Source organism: Vombatus ursinus, unplaced genomic scaffold, assembly GCF_900497805.2.
Source record: "Vombatus ursinus unplaced genomic scaffold, bare-nosed wombat genome assembly UNPS02014830.1, whole genome shotgun sequence".
Classification (NCBI taxonomy): Eukaryota; Metazoa; Chordata; class Mammalia; order Diprotodontia; family Vombatidae; genus Vombatus; species Vombatus ursinus.
The window spans coordinates 44,574,010-44,591,637 of NW_020954608.1; the positions used below are offsets into that span (position 1 = coordinate 44,574,010).

The window sequence follows — 17,628 nt, forward strand, 5'->3', positions numbered from 1 at the left end:
GTGATACAGTTAGTATGTGTCAGAAGAAAGACTTACACCCACTTTTTCCTGATGTTGTATCCAGCTAATGTATGTAGCACCTTGAGGTGCTAAGACCAGACTAAATGAAGATCACTAGTGGTGTCAACAGGGATTATTTGCTAGGAAGGGACAATATTGGCCCTGTCAATAACAATATTAACCCATTTCCATAAAACTTTGAAGTCAACAGAGTACCTTCCTTACAATAGCCTTGTAAGAGAGACAATGCAAACATTATTGTCTGCATTTTCCAAATGTAGAAGTTAAGAGTCAGAAATCTGAAGTGACTTGCCAAAGTTTACATGACTTATGAGTATCAGAGCTGAGATTTAAACTCAAGGCTTTTGACTCAAAGACCTATAATAATCTTTCCTCTAGGCCACACTGCTTCCTCCCATTTGTAATCTGTGTAGGGCATTTTCAGCGGCCAGGCCAGACACACTAAACAAGACTTTCTTACCTGCAGTTCTAGGCCAATTTTGAGGGTTTTCCCTTTCTAATTAATAACTTTTATTTATGCCTTTCTGTTTTTTTTTAATCAGAAGTAAATGGCAACATATCTCACTCATGGAATCCTTCTTTTGAAAAAGAAAACTGAAGGAAAATCCAAGAAATAAAAGTTACATTATATGATAGAATTTCCATCATTCTTTATTCTCTGGAGCAAAGATTAGTCACTGTTATTAATCTGAGTTGGGTAGAATTTTAGTGTTTTATTCCCTTCTCTTTTATTATTGTACATTTTTCTCTTGGTTCTCCTTGCTTAAATGCATTAGTTCATACAAGTTTAAATAAAGCAATCAGGATAGTGATTGGCTTCCCTGTCATGCTAAAGGGAATAGGAGATAGGTAGCGGACCTTTGATTTCATTGATGTAATTCCTGGATAAGGAAACTCTCTATCTCTGTATAGGCCAGCATTACCTCTTCAATTTATAGTCTTAGAAAGTTTTGAAAGCTGTACTTAAAAAGCAAAGTAAACTATGTGTAATAGAGACTAGAATTTCATGCTCAATCCTCTTTTTCTGGCCTACTATGCAGATATAAATGCCCAAAGGTATGCCTTGAACCTAGGTTTAAGGTAACTTTGAAGGCAACTCTTCCTCCACTTATGATATCTCTCATAATGAGCGACACCATTTTATGGTTTTCTGGACTGCATTATAGGCAATCTTTAAGTTCTATAAAGGTTTAACTCTACAAGTTCTGCCCTAGTGCTTCTGCACGGTATAGAGGGAGGTCAGAATTTTCAAAAACTATGCCAGTGGATCACAAGTCCTGATTGGTTTTACAATGCTAAAATACAAAGTTTTGGGGGCAGTGAGATGGCACAGTGGATAGAGCACTGGCTCTGAAGTCAGAAGGACCAGAGTTCAAATCCATCCTCAGACCAAACACTTGACCACTTACTAGCTGTGTGACCCTGGGCAAGTCATTTAACTCCAATTGCCTAAAAAAAATAAATAAATAGATAAATAAAATAAAATACCAAGTTTTCAAATATGGTACCAGCAACAGAACAAGTCTCTATGTTGGCAATTTGAAGACATGGACCTTGCTACTAGGTGGTCAGATGTCCTAATATACTGCACTTATTTTTGTAGACTTAGTCAATCACATAGGATAAACAAATTGGACATTAAAGTTTGGGATTTTATTTGGAACAAATTAGCACACAAAAATAAGCTCATGGCTTAACTTGAGATATCAGGGACCAGAGAGCAAAAAAAAAAAATACAGTCAGCTCATAACCATTAGAGAGACCTGATCTCTGTAGGGCTAAAATACATTTGTGACTCAGTCAGTGAGGTAAGTTCAGATCATAAAAAAAATAATAATAATTGTTAGGCCAGAGTATGAGGTGTTGTTGTTTGTTCTTTGTTCTGGAAAAGGACCATCATGACATCAGGAAGGAAGTGAGGAGTTATTCATATTCTATGATGAGAATGAATAAAGAAGTGATGGGCAGTCAGCCAAGTGGACTCTTAAAAGAAAAGGCTGCTTACCAGTTACAGAAAAAACTCTGGGGTTGTTGCTGTTTGTTCTTTGTTCTCAAAGAGGACCATGACATTAGGCAGGTGATGCCATGACATGCAAGTGAATTGAATTTAAGTGAGGGAGGGCTGTGAAAAGTCACCAGCCTCACTTTCTTCTCTGGAGCCAGCTGGGTCCAGTGGTCAGATATAAATCAGGAAAATTGGAGATGGCCCAGGATGCAGTGAACTAATGATTGATCAAAAAGCAATTTCCTGATGGGAACTCAGATATAACTCAGGTTATATCTAACTTTCATAATTTCTTCCAGGTAGTTACAAATGGCCATAGTTGCACAAACTAAACTGGCTGGTCAGTTATGAGAAAAAGAGGGCAGACTTGCTCAGGCAGATCTAACTGGTTACCTATTTCTAATGTTGTCAGCAGAGGGATGCTAAATATTCTAAAAGCTCCCAGAATGGAAAAATACAAAAAAAGGAGAAAGGGTACAGGCAGAATGAAGAATGTTTTCCTTGAGTAAACATGAACTGTTGTAAGAAAAACTAGTCCTAGAAAACCAGCAGTTTTTGTACTCCATGCCTACACATGAATAAAAGAAAAATAAAAAAAAGAATTGTCTGATATTTTTTTCCTTCTTCAGTGATGGTGACACAGTGGTGGGCAAGAGGGTAAAGGGTGCTAAACTCCAACTTTATCTTAGCTGTTGGAAATCTAAATGTGAAATTCTTATCCAACAACCAATGAGTCATCATCCTGCTCAGGACATGAATCACATCAATGAAAAATTTCTTCTCTAAATGAAACTAGAAGACAAAAAGAAATTGTGACAATAGAATAATGGCTCATATATTCTCTCAAGAGAGACAAAAAGAAGAAATAGTAAAGTTGCTTTTATTGTGCATTCAAAGGCAACAAGAAGCATTACTTAAAAGGACATTTAGTCATCTCATTTTGCAGTAATCATGATAAGCATTTTCAAGAAAGTCACTCTTGGTTTTACTTTATTGTTATTCTTTTTCTTTCTTGCAATGGGAGTTTCAATGGTTGGAAGAGTTTAAAATGTACCAATAAAACTAAAGAAGAAAAGATGAATAAAGAATGAGCTAAATAATTGTTCTTTAAATGTCCAATAGAATTCATCTCTAGTTATGTTTTTACCAAGGATTTTTTTTCTTAAATAATTACTTAGGGTGTGTTCAATTTCATTTTCAGAGGTTAAATTTTTTTTTAGCTTGGGTAAGCTCTGACAGTTATTTTTATTTCCTCTCTCTGTTTTTAATCAAACTAGCTTAAGTTTATTTATTTTTGTTAGTCTTTTCAAAGAAACTGATTTAATTTTATCACTTCAATAGTAACTTTATTTTCTATTTTATCTACTTCTTTAATTAGAGTCAGATAAGTGATTCAGTAAGGGATAGAGTGCTGGGCCTGGAATCAGGAAGACCTAAGTTCCAATCCAGCCTCAGATATTTATTAGCTGTATGACTCTGGGAAGTCACTTAATCTCTTTCTGCCTCAGTTTTCTCAACTATAAAATGGAGATGATAATAGCACCTACCTTTCAGTGTTGTTGTGAGAATCAAATGTGACAATATTTATAAAGCACTTAGCACAGTGCATGACACATAGGAGATACTTAATAAATGTTAGTTTCCTTCCTTTCTTTAATTGTAAATTTTCTTTTATACTTACTTTGTGTTTATGAATTTGTAAAATATATAATTTTAATTGCATGTTCACCTTATCATTCTTTTTCTGTTATTTTATGTTTTCAGAGATAAAATTGTTGTCCTCTAAAGACTGCTTTACCAGTATCACAAAACTTTTGACATTCTGTCTTATTATTGTACTCTTTCACAAAGTTATTAGTTACTCTAGTGATTTTACCCTTTGACCCATTTATTATTTAGATTGTAATTATTAAATTTACATTTAGTTCTGTTTCTTTTTATTGCATTCTCTGTATTGTTTTATGTCTTCATTTCTTCTGATTTGTGAAAGGGTTTAATATTTATGCCTTTTTATGATCAAGAGGACATAAAAGCAAGTGGAATTATGGAGGTAAAATTCTTTTTTTTCTGGCTCTATCTGAAGGTAGTATAATGAGAGTGATGTTTTGAAGTACTTTGACTTGGTTGGGGAGAGGGTTGTTGTGGGTAGAAAAAAGACAAGCAAATGAGAAATGTGAAGAAGCAAGCTTGAAGGCCAAAGAAGTATAGGTAGAGAATAGGGAAAATTGGAATCAAAGCTGCTCTTGCTGCAGTCTACATGTTTGACTATCCCATAGAAGATGAAAATGAACACCACAGAAGCAAGAAATGAGGAGTCAGCTACAGAATCTTAGAGATGGCTATTGGCAATCCAAGAAGTACGAATGAGGCTATTGGTGAGACTTCCTTGCACCGACTTTACTCTCCTGTGTTATTTTGGGGAAGATATTTTCTCTTAGGTTATCCATCGTACTTTCTTCCTTTACCCAAAATAGAGAAAAGGATGAAGGAGATTGGCTTAAATTTGATATTTTGTACCCTACAACATGGTCTATTTTTATAAAAGTAACATGATGCTGAAAAAATATGAATATTCTTCAATGTTTCAGTTAAGGAGATACCATAAATCTTTCAATGCTAAAGTTTAAATCTCTCTTCACTTCTATATGTTTTTTCCTTTTTGTTTATCTTTCTGTTAGATTGATCTGTTTCTGAGAAAAGATCATTGAAATCTTCTACACTTATTTTATTTCTCAACATCTTTTTGACATTAGGTTAAATTTTCTTTGTTAAAATTTAAGTTCTAGGTCATTTGGTTCATATACATTTAATAGTTATAAATTATCATTCAGCTCAAATCATCAACCAGCTTCTATATAAGGACTCACCAGATTCCTCTCCCTAATTGCCAGTGTCTCCCTCCCATTCATTCTCTTGTATTTCTCTTTTATTTATTTTCTATGTTTTTCTTATCTATTTATATGTGTATCCAATATTTCCTCCAGTGTAAGTTTCTTGAAGTTAGGGACTGTATTTTTTTTTATTTTGGCTAGGCAATAGGGTTAAGTGACTTGCCCAGGGTCACACAGCTAGTTAAGTATTATGTGTCTGAGGTCAGATTTGAACCCAGGTCCTCCTGAATCCAGGGCAGGTGCTCTATCCACTGTACCAACCCTTTTATTTTTAAACTCTATATTCCTACATCCCAGCATGATCACTGAAGCATGGTAGGTACTTAATAAATTCTTGTTAATTAATTGATCATCCATTGTTATTTTTAAAATATTGCAGTTTTCCTATTTCTTGAATTGTTAATTTTTATTTTTGCTTCATTTACACAATTCTAACTTTCATTAGATGCATAAAAACTTTTCCCTTTGTTTCATTCTGTATTCTTATTTTAAAAATGTGTTTCTTTATATAACAGTGTTGGGATTTGATTTCTTATCCATTCTTTTGCCTTTTTCCCATTTATTGAAGTGATCAATTCTTCATATTTAAGGTTATGATTATTAGATTTTACTTTCTTTTGCTTTTTTGCATTGGTTTTTACTCCTTTCCTTATTTTCTAAGGTAGCATTTCATTGTTGTGAATAGCTTTGTTTATAAAAGTTAGTCCATTTTTGGAATACCAAATTAAACTCCCTTCTCTATTCCATTTCCATGTTAATATATTTTTTGTCCTCATCACAATCTTCCTCTTGCTTGTATGTTTGTTTGTTTGTTATTTTATTTGTGTTTTCTTTGGTTTGTGAGGAACTTTTGATATTATTCACTCTTAGAGACATTAACTCATGAAGGAAGCAGAACATGGTGGGAATCATTCTGTATCCCAAGTCATAATATACAGTTTTACTCCATACCCTGAACATGACAACTCATCACTCCTATATCCAATGCATCTCATCTCTAGCTCTACATCTCTCCTGTCCCCTAACCATCATGGGAATTGCTTATACTTAGGGACTTATAGTTGACCTCTCCTGAGTTGAGATACATTTCTAGGAAATATAAATCTTACTTGGAAAAAATAATCTCTTGATGTGTCCATTGTTCATGGACAAAACTCATTATGAGCCCCTAGTATTCTAACACAAACATACAGCATCCACCATATTCCTCAAGAATGTTCTTTAATGGAGTTCCTTCCTCCTTTAATGGAAAAAACATGTTTTCCACCCCACACCATACCAGTATTTCCTTTCCATTGCTTTTATCCTATTTTCCCATGGTTCCCCACAAATTTTAAAGGTATATATGCATATATACTTCTTATCACTGCCATTTATTAATAATCAATAGTTTATCATATATAATTATTCTAAAATTCTATTTGGGACCTTATTTTCTTTTCTTACTTGTCTTTTTTGTTAAATTTATTTAGGTCTGAAAGGATGATGCTGCTGTCTATAGAAATTATTGTCTTATTTTCTAGTTCTTCCTGAAGTTTGATTAGCTTTTCCCTTAGATGCTGAATGATGATATGCATGTATGTATGTATGTGTATATATGTGTGTATGTATATATGTGTGTACATGTGTATATGTACATATATATGTATATATATGCATACACACATATGTGTGTGTGTGTGTGTGTGTGTGTATGTAGTCTTTGCATTGGTATTTTCATTATCAAGGCCAGTGATATTCAAAGTTTGTGTATCTGTTTTGGGAGTATGTAAGACAAGTCAATGGGGTATACAAAAAACTCTTAGTTCTTAGAAGCCCAACACAGCTGATCGGCAGACTTCAGTCTCTGACTACATCTGCAAGAGTCTTTTCCCCTGCTTTCATCTAGTTCAGGTTGTGCTGGATGACTAGCCATATGCCTGATACATACTTCCACAGGCAGACACACATGCAGCAATCATTATCCACCCATTCACTATATGGCCTTATCTTCCCTATCTCTCACCTGCCATAGCTTCATCATACACCTCATATATTTCTTGCTCTGGTTCCCCATATTCCACAACCCACTGAGGGCCCAGGCTGCAATAAAAACACATATGGTATTTTGAAAGGAGTATGGGATCCTTCTAGAGACCCTGGAGGAAGAAAGAGACAATATATAGGACATATGCTTCCTATTTAGCTAGCTCTGTGCTAGAGAGCAAAGTGTCATACTATCCAAACCCTTGTCCAAACTATTTCTAGGGGCTAATGGGAATAGGCTGACCCTTTTCCCTGGAGTGGGTGGGAACGCCTTTTCTGGGTCTCATTCTCAGAGAAGGATGGAAGATTGGGTAGTGCTTCCTGGGCATTTCCCTCCACCTTTGGAAGATGCATTAGCTTATTGTACAGGCCTCCATGGGGCTCAGTTACAAAAAGTACAGTTAGACCAAACCCTACTTTTCTAGGAGTGTGGGGCACTTCCAGGGTCTCAGCCTCAGAAGGAATGAATAGGGTTTGTGCTATACATGTGTAACATTGGGCAATTGACTTAATCTCCCTACACCTTTGTTTCTTGCCTCAAAATTGAAGGAGTTAGGGGAGGTGGCCCCTGAGGTCCCTTCCAGACCTAGATATAGCCTATACAGTGTTCATCCTATGCTCTTGGAATGCACACTTCCTGGGGCTCAGAATAAATTTGAGCTAAGTATTTTAAAAGAAACACTTTTAAAAAAATCTGAGCAAAATTTTCAGATTCATAGGTGGCAAATAGAATTTAGAATCAAATGTGTCTCCAATTAGATTATAAATTTTTTGAAGACAGGAACAGTGTCTTATTAATTCTTTACATCTTCTTGAATGCCAAGTATTATATTTTACACACAGTAGGTATTTAATAAGTCAAGGAAACTTGGGTTGTAGTCATGACTCTTGGATTACTCATATGTAGAGCCCAGTAGAAAATCACTTTGGGGGCAGCTAGGTGCTGTAGTAGATAGAACACCAGCCCTGAAGCCAGGAAGATCTGAGTTGTAATCCCACCTCAGACACTTACTAGCTAGCTATGTGACCCTGGACAAATCACTTAACCCCCATTGCTTCCAAAATAAAAAAAAAAATCACTTCAACTCTATAGGCCTCTGTTTCCTAATCTATAAATTGAGAGAGTTAAACTAAATTAGTTCAGGTCCTATTCATTCTACAATCTTCTCATTCAATGACTCTAAGTCATAGGTGTAACAGATTGACAACTTTCTCATGCTATGCATATAATATACTTCCCCAAAGCATGATAGGCAAACAATGAGAATCTCAGTTGCATATAAATTTATATAATCATCATAACATACCCTTGGTAGGAGATAGTTAGGCCAGCCACATCAGAATTATCACAGCCCATTGCAAACAGGGAAAGCAATAGAAGGTAACCAAAGAATGAAGATCCCAGATAGAGTTTTGAAGCTCCAAACACACTGATCCTGAATTTTTTCATAACTAGTCCCCCAGAGAATATTCCAAAGGCTACTGCTGGAATGTTGATGAGCCCTTGGGAAACAAAGAAAAAATCATTATGAAGCGAATTGGCAAATGTTCTACTTCATATTTTATGAGTATTTCTATACAACTAAGTGGTCTCTAGGTTTCTTGAATATTTAATCTTTTAAAATAGTGAAGGAAATAGAGAATAATATCCACTAACACATAATAAATTTCTACTGTGTTTAAGGGCTTGATTTAGAGATACAAAGTAAAGAATCTATACTCTACTATGAATATACAGGCCAATGGTCAATTTGCTGTTGTTATTGTTTGGTCATTCAACCCTGTCCAACAAATTGTGACCTTGTATAGTGTTTTTTTGGCAAAGATACTGGAGGGCTTTGCCATTTCTTTCTTCAATGGATTAAAGCAAACAGAGGTTAAGGAACTTACCCAGGGTAACATAACTAGTGACTGTCTGAGACCAGATGTGAACTTAGATCTTCCTGACTCCAGGCCTAGCACTCTATGCACTGAGCCACCTATCTATCTCCAAGGTAAACTGAGGTAAAGTGACTTGCCCAGGTCACAAAGCAAATAAGTGTCTAAGGTCAAAATTGAACTCAGATCTTCCTGCCTTCAGGCCTAGAACTCTATCCACTGAGCTAAAGCCCTAGAATTCAACCCATTCTGACCCAGTCTCAGAGATAGAGATTTGAATCAAATGATAGAAAGTTGTGTAGTAAAATATTTATTGAACATTGACCAAATACATAGAAGTCTATTGGTTGGTTGTTGTCCTTCGTAATTGAAGAGGACCAAAATGTTGGGGTTACTGTGTTGGGGTCAGTGTGCAGTGTGTCTGACTGTGGCTAATTAGACCAATATGAGCTCAGAAAGCCCTACCACATGTTGGACACAAATAGTACATCTAGAGTTCATATAAAGAAGTATATCAGATACATGGCTCAAAAGCAGACATAGTCTGCTAGGAGGAGGGCTGACTGTAGACAAAATTATGATGATGTGAGTGCTTCCTCTTCCATACTCCTCTTCTCCAAGTTCTGCACAGCTCCAGTTCCTTGGCTAATGCCTCTCCTTTCTATCTTTGGATGCACTGTACCATTTCACTTTCCTCTTATCAAAATCTATTTTCAGGAAAGACTCTGAAACTCATTTATACTAAAGTATAAATTGAACCTCTTCATTTTAGAGATGAGAACTAAGGAGCACAGAAATTAAATCACTTCCCTAAGATTTCCCAAGTAGCAAGGCCAGGCTCTGAATCCAAATGTTGTAACTTTAAATGTAGCATTCTTTTTACTCCACTTCCCTGCTCTATACATTGAGAACGGTTCAAATTTTGACTTTTCATAGGAATATTTCCATTATAACAGTATTAAAATTGAAGTTAAATGAATGAGTACCAACAGAAAAAAATTACAAGTGTCACATAACAGATAAGGAGACTATTTTGTATAGCAGATCTTCCTGATATCTCAGAAGTTATGTGGGAAGAGATGATAGCACTCTCTGCCTAAGGGTTCATCCAGGAATCTGTTTCTTTATGGGGAGATAAAACAGACTGAGAGCTAGAGTACAAGAGATTACAGATTCAGAGTGGAGTTTACCTACTCTCATTTTTATAGATGAGAAAACAGGCCCAGAGAGGCCATTTAGGCTCTCTGTTTTGAACTGAGGATCTCCTACCTCCAGACTGATATCATATGCACTATGTTACATTTTTGGTTGTTGTTCAGTTGATTTTCAGTTATGTCTGACTCTTTGTGACCCCTTTTAGGGATTTCTTGGAAAAAATACTGGAATCATTTGTCATATTCTTCTCCAGATCATTTTACAGATGAGGAAACTGAGGCAAACATGGTTAAGTGACTTGTCCAGGGTCACACAGCCAGTGAGTGTCTGAGGTTGGATTTGAATTCATGTCTTCCTGACTCCAAGTCTTTTATCCAATGCATCATCTAGCTACTATGTAACTGCCTCCTACATATTTCAAAAGAAGAAATAATTGCATAATATGAAGAAATATTAAGAAAAAAGTTATGATCATAGGTTGGTTAGTGGGTATAGTGAGAAAATGATTGGACTGGGAGTTAGAAGATGTCGGTGCTGATACCTTCCACTTACTAGCTATGTGAATTGAGGGCAAGTCGCGACCTTTCAAAGCCTCTATTTCTTCATCTGTCAAATTTATAATATGTTGGGCTACATGCTTTGTAAAATCTCTTCAAGTTTTAATATTTTAAGATTTGAAAACTTCTTAAGTTAATTTTGTTCTGAAAAAAATCTCATCTAGTCAGCATATTTTAGTTCAGATAATTTCTGGGTTCCTAGGGCAGTTTTAAGGTAAAGTTGGGCTTTGAGGTTCACTCTTGAGACACTATTCACTGAACCAGACCTCTAGGCACAGTTTAACATGAACACCAATGCCTTTCCAGGCCTGGAAATACCCTGGGCTTTGAGAGAACAATTTTAATGTAAGTATGGTCAATATATGAGCTTAACTTCCTGGGGCCGCTCTTGATCATAGAAAAGTGAAGTTGTCAATTGTACCATGAACTTCTGAGGCCGAATTGTTTCTAAAATTAATGAGACATAACATTTCTCATAGATTTACACCTAACAGTAAGAGCTATCTGGTTGATCTTCTATAACAACAATTGCTCCTTATTTTTTTCAATTAAATTTTCATTTATATTTTATTTTTTACATCACCAAAATTTCTCCCAATATCCTTCCCTCTTTACCATAGCAGAAATCCATCTCATATTAAAATAATATTTTAAGAAAAAAAGGAAGAGAAAAAAATCACAAAACTGAACAATTTTATGTTGTGAGTATTTGGTTTTGCTTTGTTTGATAGTATGACTGCAATTCCTATAGTTTTGTATTCTTCTGATTCCTAGTAAATTTTGTTTTAGCCCTTCATTTTTATTCTATGTATCCATTTGGAAATTTTGCAAAGAAGAATTTTTTTAACACAACCCATCACTCTAATATTATTTGGATTGTTTAATCTATTCACATTTAAAATTGTGAAAGATTACTATTTTCCTCTGTCTCTAATACTGTTGTTATTTTTTCTGAATTAGATGTTTACCTTCTTCCTCTGTAAAAACAGTTAAGTACTTTATCTTTTCAGTTATTTTAAATTAATGTACTTTAAAGCAACTCTCTTCCTATTAACTTTCTTCCTTTTGTCCTTAAGCCCTTTTCCCATTTGTTGTCCCCTTCCCTAATTTTGGAGTTTTGTTCAACTTGTTAATTAATTTTATTTCTTCCTTTTATTCATTTATCTAATTCTTTCCCTCTTTAAAAAAATAATCAAGTAAAATCACCCTCTATCTTCTCCTTCAATCTATTTCATGTGTTAGGTTTTTAAATTTCATTTTGTTTCCCTCAATTTCATTATTATCTCTTCCCCCTCCCCTCCTGTTTTTTGTCTATTCTAAAGTTTTATTCTTTGGCTTTTGTGCTCATTTATTCCTTTTTAGTCTCTGTATTCCTCAGAGCATTAAAACTTCTGAGGTACCAACACCATTTTGTCTTCTAAACAGTTTTGTTATTTTGTAAATCTTCCCCTCTCCTTTTAATTTTTTTTTCTGCCCCTCTCTGAGAAATACAAATTCCTACAGGAGATAAACTGAATGGAAGTATTGCTTAAAGTAGGATTTTTCCTATCTCTCTCATTGTGCAATTCCTTACTACCTCTTTTGCTCCCCATAATTATTTTCCCCCACTTGCCAAAAAATGTCCTGTCTCATTCCATGTTCTCCCATTCTTCTGGGTGTCAGTTATCCTCCCTCCTGTCCCCTGCCCCAGAAGCTCTAATTCTTCTCTTCTGAAAGGATACCTTATGAAGGCACAATACTTTCTGAGGTAGTGTTCTCTCTAAGCATAAAACCTTGTAGGTTATATCTGTTATTATACCTTCCAATATAAAATATCTCTTCCCCCAACCTGGAAAAGGCATTTTTCAGTAGGACTTCCTTTTGTCACTGATTTGAGACTTCAGCTTTTCCTTCCTCCTATTCCAATCCTTCCATTTGCTTCTTTACATATTCTCTTATAGGTCTCCTTTTTTTGAGAGAGTTATTACATACGTTATTTTTCCTTCATGTTTAACCATTTATTTGATTAAGGTACATCACGTGTTTCCCTTTTTTTCCTATACTCTCCACTTTTATGTTTCATCCTATTCTGCACTTTAGTTCAACATAACAACAAAACAAAAACAAAAACAAGCAAATAAAAAACCCCACTTCACCTGATGAATGTTATAAAATTTAATCCATGTTTCAGGCTTGATGCTCCATATCATTTCCTCAATGTGGTTTCTGCTTTTACTCTCATTGCTCTGTATAATTTTAAAAAGAAATTTTTAAAAGAAGTAGACTAACTTTAAGGTGTGTTGTTGTTGGTAAGCCCATATGTGTTATTTTTTTTTCTTTCTAGCTTTTTTTTTTTCATTTTTCCAGGGTAATTTATTTCATTACTTGTACTTTTACTGGTGGCTGGTACTTTAAAAAAAACTTTCTAATGTCTGTTGTCTGTTTTTTTTGCAAAGCAAGTAATCTTCTTAGGCAAATTTTCTCCAAATGTCTCTTTTATTGAATGAAAACCTTTTTTATACATTCATTCACTCCATTTGTTAATTCATTTTGATTGATGACTAGGCTCAAATTTTCAGGATATATCACCTTGAATTATATCTTCAGGTAGTTTGCTCGCTAGAACACATTATTCCATTTTCTCTTGCAATTTCTGATGTGTGTAGAATACTCTTGTATGATTTTAATTTTCTTTACTTTATATTTAGTCTTTCTTCTGGTCACTTTTAGAATTCATTATTTATCATTGTAATTATTAAGTTTAACTATTATATTTCTTGTACTTTGCAGCATTGTATTTTTTTTTTCTGGAGGTGATCTGTGGATTCTTTAAGTTGGTAGTAAGGTTTTTGTGTTCAGAAGTCCAGGGAACATTTGATGTATTATTTTTTGCATGATGGTGTTCAGGCTTTTTGACTTATTTTCTGATAGCTCTGTAATACTTAAGTCGTGTCTTACAGATCAATAGGTTTTGTTTGTATGGAGATCATGCTTTCTTTTTAATATTGTTGCTTTTTGGTGCTCCTGGTCTAGATTTTCTTTCACATCGAATTCCTAAGTGAGTTGTTTTCTCTTTCATTTCTTTGGTGAGATTTGCTACCATGGATTCAAGATTTTTCTATTCTATTGATTATTTGTGATGTGTAGGTCATAGATTCTGCTTTCATGATTTTAATTTCTCACTTGAATCACTCGGGAACGTCTTGCTGTCTTGGGTATCCACAAGATTCTGCCTCTTCAAGTGTGGATTCATTTTTTCTGTGTCTTATAAGATTATTTCAGAAGTTGGTACTTACTTATTTAAATGATCAGAAGACAATATTTCCTTCTGTTATGATAGCTTCCCTGTTGATTTATCTACTTTCCCTCGATATCCCTGGATTTTTTGTTTCATTTAAAGTTCTCAGTTTTCTTTAACTGATGTCTTCAGTAATTTTATTCTCCTTTTATGTTCTCCTATTTTTCAGTTTTGGATTCTTCCCTTTTTGGTAGCAGACTCCCATGGGGCCTATACTTCAAAGCTTTCTTAGCCACTTCCCATGCTAAGGAATTTACTTTTCAGTAGTCTCAATTTCTGTCTTAAATAACTTTTGGATGGACATAACTGATCTCAACTGTATAGAGTCTTTTTTTTTTTCTTCAAGTCTTGTGGAACTCCACATACTTGTTGGCACCCTGATTCAGCTCCCTCTGTTCTTCAGTTCTCTTTAATCACACTGTTGCTGTCTTAGGCAAAGTATGTTTCCCATAGTATGTGTGTTTGGGGCAAGTGGATCAGATTGTTTTGCATGTAGGTTAGTTTGTGTGGCCCTATCAGAGCAAGGGGAGTAATGAGTAAGGAATGCTAAGGTGGCATGTTAGGTATTAAGGATAAACCTTCTTTGTTGTTACCTCAAGATTTTTTATATCAGACCATGAAGAAAGCAGAAATTGCACAAAGTACCCATTTTAGAGAGGTTTGAGTGGACATGAGGACTGAAGAAATTATCTAGTCCTCTATCTTGTTGGTCCCATGACCTGAAAGCCAATAATTCTTCATCTTAATTAATTTTCTAGAATTTCAAATTTTAAAAATTTGTTTTAATAGAATATATTCCACATAAGGTATCAGCAAATTAGAGTGTTTCATGTGTTAAAACATAGAACTTCAGGCTAAGTGTATTATAGTTTCTTTGCTGTAGTTCACGTTATAAATATTCAGATGAAAGGGAGGAAACATTTCAGGAACTGAAAGGGTAGAGTCAGCAAATACTTAGGTATGTGTATCTTGAAAATAAACTACTTTGAATCCCAAAGACTACTCTAGGGGTCGGGAACCTATGACCTCAAGGCCACATGTGGCCCTCTAGGTCCTCAATTGCAGCCCTTTGAGTCAAAGTGAAATTTATATTCAGTCAAAGGGCACACCTGGAGACCTAGAGGGCCACATGTGCCCTCGAGGCAGTAGGTTCTCCATCCCTAGATTATACCAATATGTCTGACCTCTGTTTTTTTTTTTACTTTGATACTGACTTTGTAATCCTGTCATTTTCTCACTGAAGTACCAGAGTAGCTTTATGGACCTTTATTTTGGCATTTCTGAATGAAAATGGGTCCTATTTTACCAAAAGAATGTACCACTTTTTGTAAAAAACTATATTACGCTGAAGGGTTGGAAGGGGAAACAATAAAAATAGTAGATTCTCAAGTATAGATAGACATTTTCAATATGATTTTACAGATAAGGAAACTAAAGTGGGCAATTAAATAACTTTCCCAAGGTTATACAAGTAATTGGCATTTGAGATAGGATTTGAACTTGGGTTCCTTGACTGCAGAGTCAGTATTCTTTCCCCTCTACCACACCACATTTAGTGGGTGTGTCATCTTAAATCCTTCTTCATGAAGGTTTTTTTTTCCATGAAGCCTAGTAGGATATCTTACTTCCCTGAATGAACTTATCTCCAATCTGATAATGAAATCAAAGGAAAAACTATTCAATGTATAGCAATTGCTTTATCACAAACTTTGATGCAACCAACTTCTCTGTTGTGCTGAATCACTACCATTTCTCAGGAAACTTTGTGTTCTTAGTGTTCTTCAAATAATTGGAAAGAGTATTCCTAATGAATAAACAAAAAAAAAATCCATGCTTTCTTCTGAAGATATGACTTTCTTTCTGCCTGAGTAATATCATCTACATGAAGTTTTTGTTAATCCCCTCAGATGGTAATACTCTGCCCCCCCAAAATCACTTTGACTTCATTTTGTATACACTTATTTGTAATCATGTTTTCTCATCCAAGAAAATATAAACTATTTAGGGTCAGGGAATATTTTATTTTGTATTCCCAAAATCTAGCACAGTTCCTGGTACAAAGTAGATACTCAGTAAATGTTTTGATTGATTTTTGTGTTAACCATTGCCAATCCTAAAAGTACAGAATTAAAATCCATGAAACAGATATAGGAAAAGGTGACAGAAGGGCAGAAAGTGTCACCTTCAGGAAAAGAGGAAAGAAGGATAAAGTTCCATCAAAGACAGTAAACAAAAGCCAGATATACTGACCAAATCTTTTGGAACTTACCTTCAACTTATAGTTTCTTACATGAATCTTCAGGCTATTCCCATTCCCAGCCTAGGAACTGACATAAGTATTAACTTAAATGAAATGTCTTCAGCTGAGAACAAGAGCTGTGTGATTTTTCCCTTGTATTTTTGTACTCTAGCGTAACCCACAGTACATTGATATAGTAAGCAATTAATGTTTGTTAAAGCATATTGAATGTCTGTGTCTACACAGAAGTCTTTATATAACCTCCAGAATAAATATATGCCAAAATGGATAAGAGAAAAGGTGACAATCTAGTCATAAATTCTAACATTATCACAAATGGATTGTGTTATTAGCAAACATATACAGATGTATAGATACCACATCCTTGAGATGGGCCAAAGATAAATAAACTTTTTTTAGATGATAATATATCTGCTAAATTTAACTTTGCTCATTTAATTCTGAGGTTCAGGCTCTAGTTCAAAACCTTGCCATCTAGGAGTTTGAAACATAGTTCTTAGGAAATCACGATAAATATGACAAATACATTTATGTTTCTAATATATTAAAAGAGTATACTTCCTCCCTCCACTGGTGAAGGTTGGAATATCACCATGCCTTAATAAATAGTTTCAAGACTTGCTGTGGTCAAAATTTAACATGATCTGGTGATAAACTTTCTAGAGAGAAGCTTCTCTGAATGTAACTGGGCTGATCCTTAAAAAATGGACATAGATTTCAGGCACTTTAGTTTGAACTATAATTTGTACAATTGTGAGTTATCTTTACTGTGATCATCTGTTCAACCAACCAATGTGTGAAATAAGTCAGGACGGGTAATGAAATGAAATAGGATGGAACAATATGAGAGAAATTAATTCTTTTCCAGTTCAATGAAAGTAATTCAATTCAATAATTATTTATTAATTAGTGGAAAGAGTTCTCAACCAAAATCAAGAAGAACTAGACTTCAATCATACTTATTAACTGTATGACTATGGACAAGTATTGTCATATCTCTGAGTCTCAATTTTCTCATTTGTTAAATGAGGACAATAAAACCTATCTCAGAGGGCCATTGTGTTTAACTGAAGTATTGAAGGAGATAATAGAGAATGAATTGGTAGGAGAGAAAAATTTAAAACTGCAATATTTGAGAAAGGAAGAGTTTTTGCTTAACAACCCCAACAAGCAGAAAGAATACATTTATTGAGGTTGTTCTGGTCAGTAAGATTGTGGGAACTTTATCCTGGCAACAAATTCACTATTTACTGATCACTTGACTTGAAAGGAAACTACCAGCACCATGGGGCCTAAGGAGTGCCAAGAGGGAACCATACTGCAAGAAAAGAGAAACCTGGTCCTGGTCCAAAAAAAGATATGTGTGTGTGTGTGTGTGTGTGTGTGTGTGTGTGTGTGTGTGAGTAAAGTGACTGAAAACTGTCTCTATGCTGTTCTAAGTGATCTCTTGTCAGGTTTTCTCTCTCTCTCTTTTATTGCCTTTGGAATTTGGAATACTTTTTAATTTACTCACACATACTCTATTGCATTCTTATGATAAACATAAAAAGGAATACCAT

General features: G+C 34.8%; 1 protein-coding gene across 2 annotated transcripts in view; it reads right to left on the reverse strand.

The window, feature by feature from the left end:
* Positions 1-17,628, reverse strand: part of LOC114025389 (solute carrier organic anion transporter family member 1C1-like) — a 77,406-nt gene that overhangs the window by 14,272 nt on the left and 45,506 nt on the right. For both annotated transcript variants that reach the window (XM_027838833.1, XM_027838832.1), the window contains one exon: positions 8,250-8,445. In XM_027838833.1, the coding sequence (XP_027694634.1) occupies positions 8,250-8,445 (196 nt within the window). The remainder of the gene's footprint in view (positions 1-8,249; positions 8,446-17,628) is intronic.